Genomic DNA, 24,395 nt, shown 5'->3' on the forward strand with positions numbered 1-24,395 from the left:
ACACATCAGTCATGCTCGGGTCTCAGGAGGCTATTATTGGTACAGTTACTTTTGCCAAAAATCTTTGGCACATTAGATGTTTCACAATTTTTTTTTTTTCTTCTTAAAACAGTTATTTTAAGTCTTCTGATTTAGTGTGCCAATTGGAAATATCAATTTTAGATTTCCAAACATTCCTTTTGAAAATAGAATAAAGTAGAAGAACATGGAGTCTTGCAACAGATGGTATTTTCACCCACATAGCCCAAATCACATCATCATTGAGTCAACCTGATTACATGCTGAGACAGAGGCAATTAAGACAGTGACAGGTTCTCCAAGATGCTTGGAACAACCTATCTGCCAACAACCTTGAAAAACTGTGTGCAAGTGCACCTAGGGGAACTGTTGCTGTTTTAAATGCAAAGGGTAGTCACAACAAATATTTATTTATTTTTTAATGTTCACAGCACTTTGTATGAAGTGAATTGATAAATGCACACTATTCATGGCATTATTTAAAAAAAAAAACATCCTGACTATACAACATTCTTCACGACTGGCTAAAACTTTTGCACAATACTGTACATGTTTCTTATGCCAAAGGATGGCAGGTTGATTTTCAGCAGTCTGTGAATTATTTAAGGACTTAATTAAGGAAAATGTAAAATGTGTTAATATTGCCCCTGATCTTCTCAAATGTATAAGATATAACAAAGTTAACATAGTCAAAAACACTTTTTGTATATTATAACTTTATTTATAGTCCTGTAAGCTTTGTAATGGGTGCTTATGAGATTCTACTTTTCCATGTCCGGACTGAGCTTAGTATGAACTTTTTAATAGCAAAACATTCCTACCACCCCTGATCCTACTAAAAACACTGCTCTTCTTGTTTGGGGTCAAAGGTCAAAGATGTGTCGACTAAACCATATTGGTATGATCTCACTGGCCATGTCTAGTGGTCACGAGTTTGATGGCTTGAAGCGTTTCATTAGCAGCTCAACTTTTGACCCTGTTTTTTGGGTGGAGTAGGTCAGCCCTGGACAATAGAGGGTGAGTTTAGGGGTAAGAGTGCAAGGAATGTTCTACTGGTTATGTTGATCTTGATAGGGTACATCAAACAAAACACCCCCCTTCCCTCCACTTTACCAATGGTACTTCCTCCTTTACTTCCTTATATAGACCTGTCAGTTATGTAATACTTGCCTTTCTCTCTTTTTCATTAATAGAATGTATTCTTTATGTATTAACAAGCTAACGCACATGCAGTAACTTAGAGCTTTTGGGCCTTATTCATAAAAATATTGGGTTGTGAAACCTAAATCATTTGTATACAAATTCGTACATAAATGGACGTAAACTTCAATGGGACAATTTATGTAAAAAGGATTTATGAATGATTTACCAGAAATTCATCCTGCTCATGTTTCATGAATGAGGCCCTTTATTTCTTAAGAATTGTTCAGGGATTTTTTCAGAAATGTTTAGAAATTTTGTGTCAGTGTTATGAGAGACATCTACAGTATTAGATTTAACAGTGTTAGTATTCAAGGGTGTTGGTATTGTTGACGTCATTCTTGTTAGAGTTTAACTGACATTCAAATCCCCTTCTCTTGCCTGGCCTATGTGAATAGTACATTTAAATTTCTATAAATAGAAGTGGGGTGTTATATTACTGAAGTACATAACTCTAAACACTGTCAGTTAAGTCCTTCAGCTCTTAAGTACAAAAAAGACTAATGATACCAGAGGAAAAAGCTTTTGGAACAATTTGGGACAGCATCTTTCCTTGCAATATTTTTGACAGTGCTAATCTGAAGGTGGCCGTAGTAAAATTAAAATATGGATGGGTTGCTACTCTGACCAGATTTTAATACTTAATCTGACCTAATCCAGTGTGCATTAACTTCATCCCTACAATGAAACCTCAAGGATTTGGAAGGCATTAGATAAATGACTCCTAAAAATCATAAGGTTTCGTTAAGAAGCTTACGCTGAGATGACGGACATTATTAATGATTAGAGAGAAAACACTTTATACCTGAAGATTTTGTTTTAAATATCAATTAAAATAATACAGGTATATATAGCAGTTCTCATTGCTTTGTTTTTTTGGTTTATTGTGGAATCACTAATTCGGCTGCCAGTCATATGAGGCTCTGTAGGTACTGAATAGGAATTTGAGGATAAAAATCCCTACTCTTGTTACATGTGCACACACACACACACACACACACACACACAGCGCGCATGCGTTGAATTATGTGGCCAATTTATGGAAACTACATCTATACTAGCAAATTATAATAATAATTTTTTATTTTTTCAGATCTATTTCAAAAACAATTGACCAGTCCAATTTTTAGTGTTTTTTATTTTATGTGCTATTTGTGTATTTATTTTTTTGCTCTCTTTACTGTTATTACCATTTGTTTTAATTAAATGCTACGATCAAATGGTGTTAAATCAAATTGATACATACAGCTTTAATCAAATAAAAATATAATAATTTCTTTACTATACTTTACTATAATATACTTTAATTTTATATATATATATATATATATATATATATATATATATATATATATATATATATATTTTGGTAAAATAAAATGCTGCAGAAAAGAGCTTCACAGTATTAATGAAAATCACAACATGCTGATAATACACTTGCATTTATGATATTGCTTACAGATGGTGATAATAATAATAATAATAATAATAATAATAATAATAATAATAATAAAACAGCCATTTAATATTATATAATTGTTATTATGAGTATTATTGCTACTTTTTGAATATTACATTTTTATACAGTTGTTATATTCTTCTGTTTTCAATTTCACGCATCCAGTTGAGTAGAGCTTTCATTTTAGTGGGACTTTTATTTTGACAGACCTTTGAGTTCTTTCTGTTTTTGACAGGTTAGTTATATCAAGCTTTCCATTAATGCTGGGATACTCCCATCGCGACTCTCAAGCTAAAATCTCCGAGCTGCACCGGAGTTGTTCATTTAAGTGTTAATAGCCATTTTATTCTAAACACACTGCATGAAAATTAAGCACCAGTAGTGTGTGTTGCGTTTGTGTGTATGTGTGTGAGTGAAGCAGATGACAGAGCAGAGTGGCACCTCTTGTTCATTCTGTAGCATGCAGCGCATATAACTGTATATTATTTAATTAAATTACATCCTTCTGCTGTTTAATGATCACACTTGGCCATATCCAGAGGTTTTTTTGTTTTTCGTCATTGATTTCATCTCAAAACTGTCACATCTCATATTGCTAATGACAGCATACTGTAATATGGTACCGAAATTAGCATCAAGATGATATCATACCGTTTTAATTTTTTGGTATCCCGATACTTCGTTAGTACCGGTAAACCGTGCAACCCTAATCACTACTGCAGTGACCGCAATAAGACCACTACAGGAATTGCTCACAGCTGCCTCAGACTGCCTTAATCACACTACTAAGCCCCTCACTGTGGATGTGTTTGCACAGCAGAGCCCTTCAGTGTTTCATGTGTGTATTTGAAGTGCCGTGGTCCAAGCATAAATCAGGCTGACCACTAAGTGACATGCTCTCACTTTTGGTTCAATAGCTACTGGGGGCAGTTCACCAAACATATTTGATTCAGTATACTAATTGCTGTTTCATTCTTGTATCAATAAAGGATGTTTCCATAAAGGATCTCCACACACATATATATTATTAAACAGGTGTCTAGTAAATGCAACATGCATGCTTACACGAGAACATGACAGCATCACTTAAAAAGTTTATAGTAAACTCTGAAGTCTGATATAAAAGTTTACAAAATTCACTGACAGAAACGTGTCAGTTTGTGATTTCTGGCAAGAACAAAAAATCTTTTAGCAAGATCTGACATTCGGGTAATTGTATATTATATTTCATTCTCCTGATCATTATAACCACTGTACCAGGAACATTTATTTACTAAAAAAGGAACATATGCAAACTTTTTATTTGCATTAAAGCTGATTAACATTAGTAACTTCAGGATTACTTACCGATACAGTTATTCAATACTGTGGAAGAGGGGGTGGGTTAATTTACACATACATATGAATAGATAGCAAAGGCTGATATTTACACAGGACGTTCTTTTAATGAAAAGGTTTTAAAAAATAAAATAAAAAAATAATAATAATAATAATAATAATAATAATAATAATAATTATTATTATATATATATATATATATATATATATATATATATATATATATATATATATATATATATATATATATATATATACCAATAATAACAGTATATAACAGCAAGACAGCAACTGTCAATTTACTACTACCTGTACAGTAAGAGGTCCATGAGGTAGGTCAAAAGTTGCACTATAGCATAGGCATCTTCCAAAGCACATGAAGTCAGGCTCTCAACTCACAGGCGCCCATCACCATGGGAACTACCAGAGGGATCAAGTGGAGGATACTGATGACTGACTCACTTATCATGGCACATGGCTGACTGCTTCTTCAGATGCTTGACCCTGGCCTGGTGCTGTTGCGATTTAAACTATGGATCTAAGCGATGGGATGCAGCATGCATTTCCAGCATGCCATTAAATAGCACTTTAAAACAGGCTCCCTGGGTATGCATGTTTACATGTTATGACTACAGAAGTGCTGATGAACAGATATGGGCAACACTTTATAATAACTTTCATAACATTTCATAACATTCATTATATAATGCTAAATTGCTAAATGAAGCTGGACTACAGGCCAGTCTTAGAGGGTTGTGCTTCCAAGGGTCTCCAATCACTAAAACATTATTGCTTCAATACATATGTGGAGGACATTGACCTTTTGACCCACAGAAAATAATTGTTGACATTGCTTCTGTGCTGTATCATTGTAAGCTATTTGTAAAAATATTATTGTTTTACCAAGTGTATAATAAATACAAATTATAATTTTTTTCATTATCAATATCTAAATTAGTCTTGTTCCCTTGTTTTATACACAGTGGAAACTATTTCATGAACACAGTGTATGGACAATATGGACTTTTTTATAGGCTATACCTGAAATGGTTTCATGTGGGTAAAATTGAAAGGTGTACTCAGTAATTATCTTTTCATGATGTGCTGGCAGATTATGAGAAAAAAAGAAAAAAAAATGGGGAAAAAGTGCACATGGGAAAAATCGCTGAGTGCAGCTTTTATGTAGAGAAATGTGTTTCATACAGTATACAGGGTTCAACACAATCTTTTTGTCAGAAATGGTACATCTCTTAGTCTTTGTTATCTTTGGTGTTACAGTGGGGAAATCACAGCTGTAGGCTGGATGATATCAGGTAGACCTTGTAAAATGTTTATTTAGTGCACTTATTACTTTTCTTTAAAGTTTATGTTTTCTTCATTTACACTCTACGGTCATCTTGGCTGTCAAGGACTGTCTTTATAGAGTGCAACAGTCTGGTTCTGGAAGTAATGCTAATTTATAAATCTTTAAGACAGCCCTGCGGTGAGCTCTGAGGTTGTTAATCAATGGTATGTACTTCTGTTGACTCCGTCAGTCCACGTTATTTCAACGTCATTTTTAAAAATCCATTTTAATAGCAGAATTTGTGGTGATTAACTACATTTCCCATTATACTGCTGAGCAAGATCCACCAATCAGGTTCTCCCTACACTCTTGAACTACTTATATATTTGCATATATCTGAATATTTTGCAATAAACTTAAAATATAGTCTCTATACTTATAATTAACAACTTTAAATCAATAAATGGATATTTTCCCATCTGTTTTTATTTGATTACATCATTTGTAGTGTTTCATAGTTCATTCTCTCATTAAAATCATGTATACGAAAAAGTACACAGTCTTGGATCTTTGTCTTTTTGTCTGATATGCAAAGTTTTTAATGTTGTGATTCATTTTGGAGCTGATTGATTATTAAATCCCTATGGATATGAGAAAAATGCTTCCAGAACCAAGACGTGTGAGCTGGCACTGTTGTACTCTATTGGCCTAGATTGTTATTTCTTCAAACTGCAAAGTTGATTAATAACACATGAAAACTTTAAACATCTAAACTTCTGATTGATGCAGCATTTTAGTTTTCTCAATCGCAAGAAAAAACTGTGGGCCTTGATTTCTAATTTCATGCTTTTGCAAACTTTTAGTATAGCTACAAAACATTGTTCACAGTCTAGAATAGAACAAGCCTGTGATGACAAAAACAAGGTAAAAGAAAGGTCTGTCTTTTGCAAAACCTTTTACTATCATAGCCAAGGCTACGTCTCTATCTCTCTCCCTTCTCCTAGTGTGAGCATCGGCACATTATGTCCTGTCTTTCTTGACGATTGTCTGAAAGACTATAATTAATTGGAGCAGAAGTGTGGCTGTTGACCTTTTCGCAGGTGATCATCAGCATGGCTATGTTCGTTAATCGCCGAGCGATCACTCTCCTGATGACGGCAATTATAGATGAGTTGCCAGCACAAGCAACGGGGGGACAGCCAACGCGGCATGATTCATCCTCATGTACGTTCTTCCATGCTCTCTCACATAGACATTCACACACACAGTATCTCCTTATTACACACAAATCAATCTCATGCTGGCCCTCTGCTGCACATTTTACCTGCATATTAGCTGCCATTTGTCTGACATTAGAATAATAGTAGGCTGTACCAGGCTTTACTGATCATCGCCAGAGAACACACAGGTATCATTATACCCCACCCCCATCAGCCTCACTACTTTGTTCTAGATAGAGACAATGCCAAAGAACATCCTGTTTAGAGCTGTTCTTAAGATATGTTTATTACATTGTAGTAATAATGTAATAAACTATAATAGATTTTTAAAAAGTTTGATTGATTATAACTTGACCAAAAAAACAAACCAAAAAAAAAAAACAAGGAGGGTCAAGTGTTTGACATCTTTTTAAAGAAAACTTTAAAAAAAATGTTAATGATATATATTATGATAAATTCTGAGACTCTCAGCCAATGAAACTGCTGAAAAAAAAAAAGAGCAAAAAAATTACTTTTTTTTCCTTATTTTTCTGATTTGGCATTATATATCTCAAGGTGTAAATAAGGTAGCTCCGAAAAACTGCTATTGTTTTGTTCCCAATCATATCAACTGTAACCGTGTAAAGTTTTGTGTTGATACAACAAAGCAATCAAAAGTTATAGCATTAAAAATATAAAATTATCCTAGTATCTAAAAGCCTCTCTAAACAAATAAAACATCATAATTGTACATAAGAACTAATTACACAATAATGACTAGAGGTGTGCTCTCTCTCCAAAGCATGCAGTCATGAGTAACGAGATCTCATTCAGTTCCATTTTGTGTCATTTGAGTCATTATTGAGTCTGTCATGTACTTGGTGCCATCTCCTGGAAGAGTCATACACCACTCTAGTGTGCACTTTTTGTCAGTTTGTGTCAGCTTGTAAAATAGTGTAACATGTTCCAGCTTTGTCATCAAGGGGGTTCTGTAGGTCTTCAGTCAGTAAGGTTGTAGTTGTTTACATGGAACGGCTCTCATTAGCTAATCCCTCTGCTCATCGAAAGTCTTAGTTAGCAGTAGGGGTACTGTGCTCAAGGGGTACTTGTTGTACTCGTGATCGTAAAAATGCTCAGATACAATCTTATGTACGAATGTAATTCCGTAAATATTCAGCACACAAATTAAAATCATGTTATATCTCCTAGTGTGATTATTAAACCACAAAGAGATTTAATAGATAAATATACATATACATTCCATGTGCTGTGTGCTCTTCAAATGTGAGCGCCTGTGAATGTGTGGAGCCAGTGTTGTGCTGACGCCGGCTGCTCTTACAAGTTCCTTGGCTTACACTCGTGTGCTCTGTTTGTAGCAGATGACCGTGAGCAGAGCGCTAATTGACAGAGCAGAGTGCTAATTCACTTCATAAAGACTATATATTTATTTAATTAGATAGCAGCAGTTTGCGATTTAATAATCACTCAGTCATGTAGCGACAGGCTCCTCCAGTGGTGAAATCTTCAGTTAAAACATACAAAAATGGAAAGGGCTTCGAAATAAAAGCTCAATTTAAATACTACGTGAAATATTTCACTACTGTATAGTTAAATAATATACTACTACTAATGATAATAATAATAAATCAATAGTACGTAACTATATTGAAGCAAAATCTCACACCTGTGATGCTCTACTATGCAGCACTTTATTTGACAAAAATAACTCCAATGTAGTATTTTGGATTGTGCTGTGAGGTTCTGAATAAAACCACCTCATTTGATAAAAATAATATAATAATATGTTTAAAATTAATTGTTCTATTTTCATTTGATTGAAGTTTAATGAAATTAATTTATTAGACACAATTTTGATGATAAAAAATGATTAAATAAATGATGAAATAAACTTGATATGGATAAAAAAAAATAACAAAACAAAAACAGGTATCAGTATCGGCGAGTACTGATCACCAATAGTATCACTATCGGTACTCATTCTAAAAAAAAAAATTGGTATGAGGACATCCCTAGTTAGCAGTAACGCTTTTTAGTGAATCAAAAAGTCTGAAGCTGACTGAATTAATTGACTCACTCCAAATAAACCAAGAACTGTTACAGTGTTCCCTATCTGTCACTCACTCGACGTTGGTGTCGATGTAGTGACACTAGGGGTCACTCTTGGGAGCCCGAGACACCTCTGGTCTTTGATAAAAGGCCAATGAAAATTGGCGAGTGGTATTTGCATGCCACTCCCCCGAACATACGGGTATAAAAGGAGCTGGTATGCAACCACTCATTCAGATTTTCTCTTCGGAGCCGAACGGTCATGCTCATTGAGCTGAATACTACTGTTCATTCACCTGCTGGATCTGACGGCGCATTTCAGCGGCTTCTCCCTCCTCTGCACTGGTGCACTGCAGAGAACGCCCCTGGGCGCTTCGGCAGAAAAACTAGAGAGTATATTTTCTGAAAGAGCATTTTTCCCCTCTAAAAGAGTATATATTTCTCTAAAAGAGCGCACACACGGAACGTCTTTTTAAAGACGCGTCTTTTTAAAGATGCTTTTCCGATTGTGTGTTATTCCTGGTTGTGCTCGTTATCTCTCGCCTTCTAACGGTCACGATCACTGTCTTTCGTGTCTGGGCACTGCTCACGCGGAGACAGCGTTCGTGGATGGTCACATTCTCATTGCGAGAATGTGTCCATGGCAACGTTGCGGTCGCGGCTCGCCTTCGTAAGGAAGCGAGCCACCCCAGAGGCTCCCGCCTCGGTCCTTTTACCCACGGGTTTGAGGCCAGCGCGGCTAGCACTGGGGGCGATTTGGGGACCCCAATGGGACCGCCTCCGCCGGGTATCCCCCCGCGGAACTCCCATCCCCCAGCACGCTCGTCTGCCCCGATCGGGCTTCCGGGTGAGTCCGCCGGCTCGTCTCACGGCGAGTTCGACCTCTTATTCGGAGCCCGCGAAAGTGATGAGCTCTCGAGCGCAGCATCGGAGAGCGGGCTCGTCCAGTCGGAAGCCTCGGCTGGGCTCCTCCCTTCGGGGTCGATCGCCCAGTCACAGGCTGACGCGGAGATGACGACATGCTTTCCCGGACAGCCGCGAGCGTCGGTTAGAGTGGATTTCACCGCTCTTCCCTGAACCCTCGCGGCTCTGTGATTGGTTCCTGGGCTCGCGGCGCCGCTCAAAGCCACGCCCCGCCCCGTTCCTTTCTTCCCGGAAGTGCATGAAGAGCTGACAAGATCGCGGGAGGCACCTTTTACTGCCCGGTCCCGATCTTTTCAGCTTCCCCGCTCTCACTACCCTCGATGGTGGGGCAGCCAAGGGTTATTCGGCAATCCCCCGGTGGATAAAGGCGCTCGCGGTGCACCTATGCCCGCAGAGCGCCGCCACCTGGCGTGGGTGCCCAAAGCCCCGTCCAAGGCCTGTAGGTTTATGTTGTCTCTGACGGTCGAAGCCTACGGCGCTGCTGGACAAGCCGCCTCCGCCCTGCACGCCATGGCTCTCCTGCAAGTCTGCCAAGGCGCTAAAGGAACTGCACGAGGGTAGTTCCGCCCCGGGATTGATGCAGGAACTGCGCTCGACGACCGACCTCGCTCTCCGAGCGACGGAGGTCACGGCACGGTCTCCCGGGCGGACGATGGCCACACTAGTGGTCCAGGAGCGCCACCTTTGGCTCAACCTGGTCAAGATGGGTGAGGCCAACAGGACACGATCCCTTGCTGCCCCCATTTTCCAGGCGGGCCTATTCGGCGACACTGTCGAGGACTTTGCCCAGCAGTTCTCGATGGTAGAGCAGTAGATGGGTGCTAGCCGGCTTGTCCTGCCCCGGCGTGGCTCAAGATCCCCCCATCTACTCATCGCCGAGGGCGTCCCCCTGCGGTGACTGCACCGGCTCCGCCGCAGCCCGCCCCTCCGGCCCGGCCCCGGCGTGGAGCCCACCGCAGGAAGCCGACGCCACCCGTCTCACAGCCGGCACCGAAGAACCCACGGAGGTCTTCGAAGCGCCCCTGAGACGGGCGACCCAGGGACAACGAAACCCGCTGCTCTGGAGCTGGTAAGCAGATCTTCTTTTTGTTACCTTTTGCATTTAATTGCGCTGCATGCCCAAGTGGCTGCAGTACTCAAGAGCTCCGCAAGAGTGGTTTCCTTGTTCCCTGGGTCACATATTCGGTGTGTACGGCTGGCATCACGACCACCGTCCACCACTCCATTTGGCAGGTTGGCGCTCCAGCGGCGGTCTCCCGCCCTGAGCGCCCAGCTGTGGCACAAATCTGCCCCCGATGTGACAGTCTCCACGGGTCATGAGGACAGGCCTCTTCCTCCCCCGTCCCAGGCTGTTCCGGGGGTGGTCACAAGGAGCCAGGTAGGTGCTTCGATGTCCTCTGACTCAGCACGGCCACGATGGGGTGTGGCACCTCAGGCTCCGCCCCGCCGCGAGGCCCCACCCGCCGGTACATCCGATGACGTTGTCCCTTTGGTCCCCCTTGCGCGGAACTCGGGTGCATGGCTTGCGCTTTCCAGTCCGTCGCGAGGGCTGGTCCGGACCGTCCGACTCGGCTGCACGATTCACTTCGCTGGGCATCCGCCCAGGTCCAGCGGTGTCCACTTCACCTTGGTGAAAGATGGAAACGCTGCTACCTTGCGCGGAGATCGCTACCCTCCTACGGAAGGACGCGATAGAACCTGTCCCTCCAGCCGAGATGAAGAGGGGGTTTTACAGCCCCTACTTCATTGTACCGAAAAAAGGCGGTGGGTTGCGGCCAATCTTGGACCTGCGAGTACTGAACCGGGCCTTACACAGACTCCCGTTCAAGATGCTGACGCAAAGACGCATTCTAGCGAGCGTCCGGCATCAAGATTGGTTCGCGGCGGTAGACCCGAAGGATGCGTACTTTCACGTCTCGATCCTTCCTCGACACAGACCCTTCCTGCGGTTTGTGTTTGAGGGTCAGGCGTATCGGTACAAGTCCTCCCTTTCGGCCTGTCCCTGTCTCCTCGCGTCTTTACGAAGATCGCAGAGGCTGCCCTTGCCCCGTTAAGGGAGGTGGGCATTCGCATTCTCAACTATCTCGACGACTGGCTAATCCTAGCTCACTCTCGAGACGGGTTATGCGCACACAGGGACCTGGTGCTCTCACACCTCAGCCGACTAGGGCTTCGGGTCAGCTGGGAAAAGAGCAAGCTCCTCCCGGTTCAGAGCATCTCTTTTCTCGGTTTGGAGTTGGACTCAAGTCTCCTTGACGGCGCACCTTATGAACGAGCGCGCCCAGTCGGTGCTGGCCTGTTTGAAGGCGTTCAAACAGAAAACAGCGGTTCCACTGAAACATTTTCAGAGGCTCCTGGGGCATATGGCGTCCTCGGCGGTGGCCACCCCGCTCGGGTTGATGCATATGAGGCCGCTTCAGCACTGGCTCCAGACTCGAGTCCCGAGACGGGCATGGCGCCACGGGACACACCGCGTGGCCATTACACCGGTCTGTCACCGTCTTTTCAGCCCTTGGACCGACCTCTCGTTTCTACGAGCAGGTGTTCCTCTAGAACTGGTCTCCAGGCGCATCGTGGTCACGACAGACGCCTCCAAGACGGGCTGGGGCGCTGTTTGCAACGGGCACGCAGCCACCGGCCTCTGGACGGGTCCGCGGCTGCGTTGGCACATCAACTGCCTCGAGTTACTGGCAATTCTGCTCGCCCTGCGGAGGTTCCGGCCGTTGATCCAGGGCAAGCACGTGCTAGTTCGGACAGACAGCACGGCAGCAGTAGCATATGTCAACCGCCAAGGCGGTCTGCGCTCCCGCTGTATGTCACAACTCGCCCGCCGTCTCCTCCTCCGGAGTCAGCAGCACCTCAAGTCGCTGCGAGCCACTCATATCCCGGGCAACCTCAACGTTACAGCGGACGCGCTGTCACGGCAGGTTCCCCGCAGGGGAGAGTGGAGACTCCACCTTCAGGTGGTCCAGCTGATTTGGAGTCGATTCAGTCAGGCACAGGTGCACCTGTTCGCCTCCCAAGAATCCTCCCACTGCCCGCTCTGGTACGCCCTCACCGAGGCCTTCCTCGGCATAGACGCGCTGGCACAGCTGGTCCCCTGGCATTCGCAAATATGCGTTTTCCCCAGTGAGCCTGCTCGCACAGACCCTGTGCAAGGTCAGGGAGGACGAGGAGAAGGTCGTCCTGGTAAGCACCCTACTGGCCCGCCCAGACGTGGTGCTCGGACCTCACGCTCCTCGTGACAGCTCCCCCGGGCAAATTCCCCTGAGAAAGGCCCTTCTTTCTCAGGGAAGGGGCACCATTCGGCACCCGCGCCCAGACCTCTGGAATCTCCATGTCTGGCCCCTGGACGGGACGCGGAAGACCTAAGCCGTCTCCCACCTGCGGTGGTAGACACATTCACTCAGGCTAGGGCTCCCTCTACGAGGCGCCTGTATGCCTTTAAGTGGTGTCTGTTCGCTAAGTGGTGTTCTTCCCATCAGGAAGACCCCCAGAGGTGCGCAGTCAGATCAGTGCTTTCCTTCCTGCAAGAGAGGTTGGAAGGGAGGCTGTCCCCTTCCACCTTGAAGGTGTACGTTGCTGCCATAGCAGCACGCCATGACGCAGTCGACGGTGAGTCCTTAGGGAAGCATGATCTGATCATCAGGTTCCTAAGAGGCGCCAGGAGGCTGAATCCCTCCAGGCCACGCCTTGTTCCCTCATCGGACCTCTGTAGTTTTTCAGGGTCTACAGAGAGCCCCCTTTGAGTTTTGCAGTCAGCCGGGCTTAAGGCACTCTCCTTGAAGACTGCCCTCCTGACTGCGCTCACTTCCATCAAGAGGGTAGGTGACCTGCAAGCATTCTCTGTCAGCGAAATGTGCCTGGAGTTCGGTCCGGGCTATTCTCACGTGATCCTGAGACCCCCGACCGGGCTATGTGCCCAAGGTTCCCACCACTCCTTTTAGAGACCAGGTGGTGAACCTGCAAGCGCTGCCCCAGGAGGAGGCAGACCCAGCCCTGGCGTTGCTGTGTCCGGTGCGCGCTTTGCGCATCTATTTGGATCGCACGCAGAGCTTTAGACTCTCTGAGCAGCTCTTTGTCTGCTTCGGTGCACAGCGGAAAGGAAGCGCTGTCTCCAAGCAGAGGATCGCCCACTGGCTTGTTGATGCCATATCTATGGCATATCTCGCCCAAGACATGCCGCCCCCGGTAGGGCTACGGGCCCATTCTACCAGGGGTGTGGCGGCTTCTTGGGCTCTGGCCAGAGGTGCCTCTCTAACAGACATTTGTAGAGCAGCGGGCTGGGCAACACCCAACACCTTTGCAAGGTTCTACAACCTCCGGGTGGAACCGGTTTCGTCCCAGGTAGTGGCACGCAACACAAGCGGATAAGCCCGGGATAGCCGGCCGGGTGTATCGCTTGCACATAGCGCCTTCCACCTCCTTTTGAGCTGAAGACGTGCGCTGTTAATTCCCAGTAGTGTTCACAAAGGTTGTTCCCTGGTTGACTTCCTCCGAGCCCTGTGGCAGTCGAGTTTTCGGAGAGACTCGCTGCCGGCCCAGTACACGCGCTAACTAAGAGCCCGGTTCTGGGGTAGGTGCTCCGCATGTGGCGGTTCCCTGTAAGGCTAACCCCATGCGATCTATATCTTCCGCTAGTTCGTTTCCCTACTGGCAAACTGCGTCTTCCTTGGGCAGAGCCCCTCAGTCTCCATGTTGTAGTAACTCCTCCCCCATTGGGTAGGATCTACCTTGAAGGCTCTCCACATGGTTGGAAAGACCATGTGATGTATTCTTCCACTTAAATATCCCCCCTCTCTTGGGGCGAGGTGTGGTCTCCGCGGTGTCCTCCCCTTGGGAGGGACACCCCCCGACTAGACCTGGCGGCCCAGTCGGATAATCCCCCTTCTTTTTTAGGGAGTGGAAAAAGAGAAGGGGAAAGAGGCCATGACTGGGTTAAGCCTGTCTCTATCTCTGGGTAGTCGACTTGTCCCCAAAAAGGGCCGTTCGACACTCATAACTGTGTTGGGGGAGGTTACGTGTCGACCTGGTGTGCTGGCTATGAGGCACACAGCAAGTCTGCCCACCACACACCGCCAGTTCACGTAACACAGTTCAGCCTTGTGGCGTTTTGTATAGGGACCCCTAGTGTCACTACATCGACACCAACGTCGAGTGAGTGACAGATAGGGAACGTCATGGTTACTGGTGTAACCTCCGTTCCCTGATGGAGGGAACGAGACGTTGGTCCCTCCTGCCACAACGCTGAACTACCCGCTGAAATGGCCGGACCTTATATCGGCTCCTCAGCGTAAAACCTGAATGAGTGGTTGCATACCAGCTCCTTTTATACCCGTATGTTCGGGGGAGTGGCATGCAAATACCACTCGCCAATTTTCATTGGCCTTTTATCAAAGACCAGAGGTGTCTCGGGCTCCCAAGAGTGACCCCTAGTGTCACTACATCGACACCAACGTCTCGTTCCCTCCATCAGGGAACGGAGGTTACACCAGTAACCATGACGTTATGTGCTCATGAGACTCATGAGAGTTACTTACTGATCATTCATGACAACTTGTAGTTTAAAATACGAATATTTTTGTTGTAATAAGTGAATAATCTGAAAAATAATTCTAAATGGACTATCTGGCAATTAAATATTTCATAAATAATAATAAACAAAGAACAATACAATTCTTTAAAAAAGCAGTTCACTTTAAAACATGCTTACAGTATTGTTTATTTGTCTCTCATGTCTGTAAAATCCACTTGTAAAATGCAATAAAAAACAAATAAAAAAAATGTCCGGTAAGAAATTTGACTGGCTGGTAAAATCTTTCATCTACCAGCCACCTTGGCTGGTGGGCTAAAAAGTTAATTTCGGACCCTGTGGCCATTTGTAATTAGAGAGAACAATCCTCTCTGCCCATTTTTGGATGACTTCCACCGCTGGTTGCAGTGATCTGAATCCTAATATGATTGGTTTAACATTCCATGATGCTGGACAATGTACTACATAGTTTCAGATGAAGTAATCTGATCCAGGAAAGCTGTTTTTAGCCAGTTTTGAGACAACTGAATACTGTTTATCTTTGAACACAGGATTCTAAGTTGCATTTCCAAAACATGACATTGCCATTTGGAGTAACATTAAATTATTTTGCATTACATAATGAAGTCTGAATGTACCAGTAATAAAATTTACTTCCAAATGAGCGTAAAAGGCTTGTGTAATGCACATGCAACAATGCACACACACAGATACACTAAAGAAGAAAAAAACAATGGTTCCACATGTTCAGGACCTGGCTAATTGAAATGTTTGTATTGCTTCACAATCTCGCTTTCTCTCCCTCTCTCCTTGCACAGACATAATTATTTGCAATTTGCCTAAGACATCCATTTGCTGGGACGCCAAGCATGAAAAAGAGGCAATTTCTGAAAAATGGAAATGCCTGGCGGAGTTGGCGGAGGGGAAATAACGCAATGCCATCCTCAAGCTGATGGCTGCCATCTGATAAGCGTTACAGGCGCAAGAATATTAATGCCACATCACTGGGACAACAAGGTGCACACTCTTATTGAGGGTGTAGACATATTGTGTCTGGAGATGCTAGTAAAGGGTGAGATAAAATATTTATTTTGTAATAGCTGTAAAAGAAAGCCTGGTTTGAAGAGATGCACAGATTCTCTGTGCCAGTAAACATGAACTGTTTACGAAAACACTGATGTAAATAGTGCCTCAGAAACAGGTGGTATTTCTCAATGATAGAAAGTGTGTCATTGAAATTGTAAGGAAAAAGTTCTGAAAGGTTTGTTGTAGAGGTGCCATGCACAATTCTGTTAGGATTGTATGGGTGTCATGCTTAAGGTGACGGTATACCAGCCGACAGTGGATCTCTGAAGAGTTGACAGTTCAACAAAAGGGTCAACCTACCAGTCAGCGCACATCACCACATCAAAGCGACCCTCCAGAGCAGACACATCAGCTTCATTGTCCCATCTCATCACCCTGAAAGAGGACAGAACAGTGACGGTGTCTATGTGTTTATGAAGAATCGGGATGATAGCACTCAGTGTCATAAACCCTGTTGCACACTGTATCGTTCATCCCTGACACCCACAATCCCTCAAACACTAACAATGAAGTGTCCCGAGCAGGGCTGTAATCACTATTTACACTAACTGGGTTTCCAACCACACAATTTTATGCAAATTTTTATTATTGCATAAAAAATGCTGAATGGAAACACCAAGATGCAAATAAAGTTTCCAAAATGCGCAGAAACTTTTATGTAGTAGTTTGCGGTGGAAAATTCGGTAAGAGGACATGTGCATAAACTACAATGAAAACACATTATCGAATAAATTCCTAAATGAGACTGCATTGAAAAATCTTGTGACTGTATAATTCGCTTATAACTAGACCAACCAGCGGACTGATATTATCGCAAATGTTGCTCTGGTCATACTGAAATGCCGGAGCCAAGGCCTATCGTTAAAATGATTGGCTCCTATTACCTCACAGAACTGTCTGATACTCTGTTCCCAGACACAAGGCATCTACCGCAGATCATTAGCAAACATGAAGTTCATCAAAGCGTCTGTACAATCCAAACTGCAATTAATTACATTTTTAAAAAGAGGTACAGAGGCTTCTCCAGTGGTTACAACTTTCATTTCCATTTCACACCAATTTTGTGATGATTAGTGACGATATGTGTCAAAGTGACAATTTTGTTCTCTTGAACACATGGGATGAAAACGCCGCTTTATTCGCAAATTGTTGTTTTGCAATGTCCAGAATTATCGCATCAATAATACTTCACAACTTGGATGGAAACCTGACTATTAAGGGGGCACATCGCCCCCAATTTAAAGATTAATGATTGACCATATGGGCTATTCAATGGCCGTCTGGTGATCCCCAATCTTGAATATCTGGTTACATCCATGGTCCAAAGTAGGGTTTAGACATTTCACACACCTGACACTTTTTTTTATTTGCACTGTTGTCTTCCAGCAGACATCTTCTCTCTTTTCTTTAAGTGCTAGGGCCAGTTTTCAGGCAAGCAAATCTGATTATTAATTAGCCATTATTAACAGTCAGTAAACAAAAATTATGTCTTATGGAAATACAATCTCCTCTCTCAGCGGGGGTCCACACCGCTAATTCACTGACTTGAGAAAGCGAATCTCTCCCCCCACCCTCCCTCATCCAATCACGCGCGACCTTCACCCCACTCAAACCGCGTGCTCTGACAGGAAGCCTAATCTCTAAAGAAAACAATCAAAGTAATGCAGGCTAATTATACGTTTACTCTTTCACTTCATCAGCCCAGTGTAAATAATCAGGGAGGGGGAAGTATGACAAGAAACAGAGAGAAGAGGAGAGGGGGAGAGAGTGGTTAGATCACTGAGTGCCAAAATTAGTTTTTAGGTGATAATGCATTTGCGTGATGGTGTGCACAGTGGATGAGCTGTGTTTTGGCAAATGCGAGAGAGGGGTGTTTGTGTGTGTGTTAGATTTTTCTAGATGAGGGCATTCAATCATGGAGAGTGGCTCATCATTGCTCTGCCTGGATGCGTCTCAGCGTGTAATTCTAGCACTCACGGATACCTCGTTACCGGGTTCAGGGAGTGACACGAAGCCTTGCGACCTAATTTTTGCCTATTTATTGACACTATTATGTCCCAAACACAAGTGTCGTAAATGCCACTTTACCCAAACACACTTTCCTATTTTCCTATACTTCATGTAGTCAGTGAAAAACAACACTTGAAACTGTATTGACATAAGAGATCTGCAATATTAGTTCTCAGGTTGTTTTGTTATGAGTGATGGAGAGTTCAATGTGTCAGATATGTTTGTAGGTGTGTGTGAGAGAGCTCTTACCTGCTGGACACGTTGGCAGAGAGGAAAAGCCCATCTTGTCTGTTCCTCTCTATTACGCTGTGCACATCTGATGCATTAGTCAAGACAAAAACAATGTTTCACAACTAAAAACTGTCACAAAAGGCAAATCACATATTTTCTTAAGAAGAAATACAGTGGGGGCCTGGGTAGCTCAGCAAGTAAAGACGCTGACTACCACACCTGGAGTCATGAGTTCGAATCCAGGGAGTGCTGAGTAACTCCAGTCAGGCTTCCTAAGCAACCAGTTGGCCCGGTTGCTAGGGTGGGTAGAGTCATGTTGGGTTAACCTCCTCGTGGTCGCTATAATCTGGTTCTCGCTCTCGGTGGGGTGCGTGGTGAGTTGTGCGTGGATGCCGCGGAGAATAGTGTGAAGCCTCCACACACGCTAGGTCTCCGTGGGTAACGCGCTCAACAAGCGCAGATTGACAGTCTCAGACGTGGAGGCAACTGAGATTTGTCCTCTGCCACCCGGATTGAGGCGAGTCACTATGCCACTAAGAGGACTTAGAGCGCATTGGGAATCCCCCCCCCCCAAAAACAAACAAATACAATGGGCCCCAAAAAGTGGACATTTAAAGGGTTGGTTCACCCAAAAATGAAATACATATGACTTCAGTGGTTTAATATATGTTTTCTGAAGTGATGCAATTACTTTGGATGAGAAACAGATCAATATTTCACTTTATAAATCTACACTTTCAGTTTCACTTTTACTTTCAGAATGTGAATGTAATAGTGAAACTGAAAGTGTAGATTTATAGTAAAAAAGGACTTAAATATTAATCTGTTTCTCACTCACACCAATTATATCGCTTCTGGGGACATGGATTTAACCACTGGAGTATTACTTTTATGCTGCCTTTATGTGATTTTGGAGCTTGAAAGGTCTAGTCACCATTAACTTGTATTGTATGGACCTACAGAGATAAAATATTCTTCTAAATATCTTCGTTTTTGTTCAGCAGAAGAAAGTCATACACATCTGGAAAGGCATGAGGGTGAGTAAACGATGAGAGAATTTACATTTTTTGTGTGAACTATCCCTTTAAGAAGGGCTCAATGTCATTGCATTAGATAACAAAATGTCAAACCAACTGACATTCATTTTGAAGAAAGAAAGAACAAGCACACATTGCAAGCAAAAATATATAAAAAAGACGTTTGTTCAGAAAAAGCTAAAACAATATACTGGTCGAAATGAAGACAAAAAGTATTTGGACACTTTCTGGTTGTCAAACTTAGTGGAACATGTCTAGTTAATGTGATTAACTACAGCTGTGTTTACTCTGCTAGGACACCATTACATATTTACTAAATGGACCATTTGATTCAAACTCATTGCAAAAATGTCTCAGAAGTGAAGTTTGGTCTGAGAAAAGGGCTAGCATCATTTGTTTGCAGATGCATTTTACTTTGTTATTTTTTTTCCTAATGCAAAATATATATTTATATATATTTTTTAAAGTGCAACTTAAGTGTACAAATAGTTTTTATGGCTACTGTATACATGTGTTGAATGATGTATGGTTCATTGTTAATCCATCAGAGAACATATTCTTGATCCTTCTGATCTTTACACTGAGCTGATTTCCTGTTTGACCATGTTACGGTTCTCTATCATTACAAATCCTCTCATATGACATCAACCTACATAGTCTGTTTCCTTCCGTAAACTCTCCCAACCCTTCTCTCTTCACACCCAGATTACCACTGAGCTCAAAACCAACTCATGCAAAGCATTGCCATAGGTAATCAATAGGGACGCTTTTACCTGTGGCCATCTCTTTAGATGGGCCTCCACCCTTTGCGGTTATACTGTGGGATTAATGTCAGTGCATCTATGAAAAGACCCTTTAACAGTTTTAAACTAATTCAATTACGATTTCTCGCTTTTTCCACCAGCTTTCTCTCTCTCACTCCATGAAAAACAGCCGTAGCAAATCCAATCTATAGCGCTGGAATGGAGGGCAAATCCCTCGATGAAAGAGGGCAGGAGGAGAGGTGGCTGGGTGTGCGTGTTACACTGTTGCGATCAGCTGCTAAGGAGAGACAGAGTGGAAAGCTTACAGTGTAATCCTATCAGGAAAAGACCACTAGGGAAGAGGTCTGCTACCGTCTCTTCCTGTCTGCCTCTGTCTCTCTCTCTTTTTTTTTTTTTTTAAGTAACCAAAGCTAAATAGACACAATATGACCAAAAATGCACACCACATCACTATTTGTGTAATACCTGTGCATACAGCCCCAAAAGTATCTGGACACTTAAGCCACACTTAAAAATGTTGTTACTTTTTGTTAAAGAAATATAGAACACTGTAAACCCTGAAGTTGTCATTACTGGAAAATCAAGTTGTCTTAATTAAACATTACTTAAAATGTCAAGTTTTGGGCTCATACTAAAAAATCTATGTTCCTTGAACTTACGTTTCTTAAAAATCCATAGACTTAAGATTTTAAGTGTTAATAACTCAAACAATTGAGTACAAAATTGAGGCTATTGGGAATACCCATAGTGCCTTGTGCTTGAATTATTTAATAATGTTTCCTTGTTCAAAGGGAACTTATAGAGGCATATAAATAGTTGTTATTAAGGATTCATAGATGTTTTTGCTCTTTTGTTGTATTATGTATGTTTTTATTTTTTTGATTTATTTTTTTTTTTTGCAAATAGTTGTTTTGTGCAATGTCACCATTAGGGTGATCTGTGTCCACTTTGGTCAAATTACACTCTGATAACACTATCTCAGTTCTCATTGTGCATGTGCAACTGAAGTACAGGTGTCTATGCATTTATTGGAGAATTAAGTTTATTATATTATTCACCTAGAATCAGTTATAATCTACTTTATTTGAGCTGTGTAAATGTATGACTTCAGTTTGAGTCAATTCAATTAAAATTATTAAGTAGAAACAACATTTAAATAGCAAATCTGAGTTAAGTCTACTTGCATCTTGCTACCTCAACTTAAATAATTAAGTTCATTCTATTTAGTCACCAAGTAAAGTGAAATTGATTACACAAGTTTTGGAGACACCATTGTCAACTTATTAGGGTTTTCACGGCACAAACATGTTTCAAGCAAAGCATTTCACAAAAAGTTTGTTAGGTTTATATTATAAAACTATAGATACAGTGTTCAAAATAAAGACAAAAACTAACTGTAAACTTTCTGGTTGTTAAACATTAGTGGAAAATGTTCATAGTTAATGTGATGAACTTCACCTGTGGCTACTCTGCTAGGAGACCTATGTGAATTAGACATCAAACATTCACTAAAAAAATCAAATAGAGACCTGCTGGTTTTCAGTAAATGACAAAATGATGAGTGTTTATTCTGAGAAACGTTCTAGCATCATTTGTGTGCAGATGCTATTTGGTTGAATATTTTGTTATCTAATGTAATGTCATTTTTACATTTTTTAAATGCAGCTTTAGTGTCCAAAAAACTTTTTATATGGGCCACTGTATATTGTCTTACAAAGTTTTTAGACAACACATACACAGGTAGGAAGAAACAATGCTGCTTGTTAGCATCTAAAGATCCCCAGTGCAGCAATCATTAAAGAACTTATCAGTGTGTGAGTACTGAAATGTAGCAGTTAACAGTAAGGTCTCTCAATTACAGATGCAGGGCATTAATCTGAGTCCAGCCAGTCTTTTTAACAAGCAGTCAGAGGTAAGAGCTGATTCACGCACACTTTCAGCATTTTGTGAGACTCCCCATTCACTGTATAATGAGACAGGGGCTAGTTGTCACAAGGTAATCTGTAATGATAAGAGTCCAATTGCCTCAAGTGTGTGTGGTGGTGTCGTAGTGGGCTAAAGCACATAACTAGTAATCTGCTAGTTTTTTAGTTGGTTCGGTCCCCACAGCCACCACCATTGTGACCTTGAGCAAGGCACTTTACTCCAGGTTGCTCTGGGGGGATTGTCTCAGTAACAAGTGCACTGTAAGTCGCTTTGGATAAAAGCATCTGCTAAATGCATAAATGTAATTTAAAATGCAATTGCGCAAATGTGTGCTTTCTCTAGCAGAGGTTTTGTATGTTGGTTTTAAACAACTACCTCAAAATCATCTTATATTGTAATAATTTTTGTCTTGGGTAAACATAAACATAATCAAACCACACTGGCATACTTCAGGCAAGAGTCAACTATATTTTGAAGGTGAATATTTACTGAAAGGTTTACTTAGGACAAAGGTATTTTTCATGAAATTCAGGTCAGGGCATGTTGTCACATGTTTTATCGGGGCAGGTTGTTTTAATTGTCATACATTTATATTTATCAATTACAATATTTATAAACCAAAACAATGTTTTTATATTTTTGTGAGTTACCTTTTCCATTTTTGCTGTTTCTTGAATCGTTTTGTGCCTCATAATTTATAAAAAAAAAAAAATCAGAAAAGCCTTAAATAGGCTGTATAATATGTATATTTTGATTTGCTAGGGGGAAAAATGTCCCAACAAATTTTCACATGAAACCTACTAAACTAGTTTAATGGCAGGTTTCACTGTGACAACTTACCCCATATAGTGTGACAACATTGCCTCAAAAAAAAAGAAAACACCACCGGTATACGGTTCTCCCAAGCAAAAATTGTCCTTTCCTCGCCCTGTCTGATCATCAGATCTCTCAGCGTTCTATTATGCCAGACACATCTCTCAAACAAAGCACTGCCAATTAATGCTCTATCAGCCTGCTGCAAGTCTTTTCACTCTCTATTACAAGAAATTCTTTAGAGACAGATTCCGAATGTTTTCAGTACATCTTTTCTGATTATCTTGTTCTGCTCCCTTTCCCTAGATTTTCTTTTAAACCAATCTCCTCTCAATGAGGAATTTTGTTAATTTTATGCCACGGCCATTGTTCTTTGAGTCTTTGAGATATTCAATAAAAGCTCATTGTAGTGGCAGCACTGGCTGTTGTACTAATGAACGTAGACACGGTAATTTTGTGACGTTTTGCTGTCACTTCTATCGTCTCCGTTTTTCCTGCCTTTGTATGCCCAGCAACATGGCTTTCTAATCGAGTGTTTGCAATGGGAAGATGAGGAATGGAGAGCAGGAATACAAAAAATAGAAGAAAAGGATTGAAGAAATAAGGTTTGAGCTGGGCCCTGTCACCTGTTTAAGCTTCATCTATGCTCCTGGCAAAAGGAAAAGTCAATAGAGGAATGGAAGAGGAGGGAGAGGGTGAGAGACAAGGAGCAGGTGAGTCAACACACACAGTGGTAGCCTTCAGTGACATGAATATGTATTAAACATGCTAAATGCAGGTTTCGGGTGTCAGCTGGATGATTTGCCTCACACTCAGATATGTCGAGGTGTGTGTGATGGTTGTCTTTGAGGGAGCGCATGTTAAGAATGGCTGATTAAATGTGTGTGATGTGAAAGTGTGAAGAACGTGGAGAGAAATCTGAGGTAAATAGGGGTTAGTTCAACAAAAAATAAAATTCTGTCATCATTTACTTACCCTTATGTTGTTTCAAACCTGTATTAATTTTTATGGAGATGTACATACAGTAAGGCAAAATGACACCCTCAGTCAGCATTCAAAGAGAATGAGACTAACATCCTGCCTAACATCTCCTTTTGTGTGCTACAGAAGTAAGAAAGTCATACGGGTTTGCAACAACATGAGGGTGAGTAAATGATGACAGAATTTTATTTTTTGTTGAACTAACCCCTATTTACCTCAGATTCTCTCCACGTTCTAAATTTTTTGTGCTAAGCTCTCAAAAACAACCTTTAATGAGACTATATACACCAAATATATCGTTTCAGGGCACCAATACTGTATCTCTTAAAAATAATGATATTGTAAATAATGCTAATAATGAAATAATGATAGTGATATTTGGAATAGTTCTTCTGAAACACACACATACTGGTACACAACACAAAGATACTTTGAATTGCCTTCTCGTTCCCATCAGATAGCAGCACTTCCTTCACATCAGCACAAACCGCAATCTGCAGAAAAAAGAGAAGGATAAGAAATAA

The 24,395-nt window shown here is 42.0% G+C and overlaps 1 protein-coding gene across 3 annotated transcripts in view; it reads right to left on the minus strand.

The window, feature by feature from the left end:
• The window catches only part of LOC127412244 (calmodulin-lysine N-methyltransferase-like), a 185,104-nt gene that overhangs the window by 26,294 nt on the left and 134,415 nt on the right, over window positions 1-24,395 (minus strand). For 2 of the 3 annotated variants that reach the window (XM_051648466.1, XM_051648467.1), the window contains exons 7-9: window positions 24,281-24,365; window positions 18,369-18,435; window positions 16,410-16,484 (exon numbers count right to left, since the gene is read on the minus strand). In XM_051648466.1, coding sequence (XP_051504426.1) covers window positions 16,410-16,484; window positions 18,369-18,435; window positions 24,281-24,365 — 227 coding nt within the window. The remainder of the gene's footprint in view (window positions 1-16,409; window positions 16,485-18,368; window positions 18,436-24,280; window positions 24,366-24,395) is intronic. The other variant, XM_051648468.1, reaches the window with a different exon arrangement.

This window comes from Myxocyprinus asiaticus, chromosome 21 (assembly GCF_019703515.2).
Source record: "Myxocyprinus asiaticus isolate MX2 ecotype Aquarium Trade chromosome 21, UBuf_Myxa_2, whole genome shotgun sequence".
Lineage (NCBI taxonomy): Eukaryota > Metazoa > Chordata > Actinopteri > Cypriniformes > Catostomidae > Myxocyprinus > Myxocyprinus asiaticus.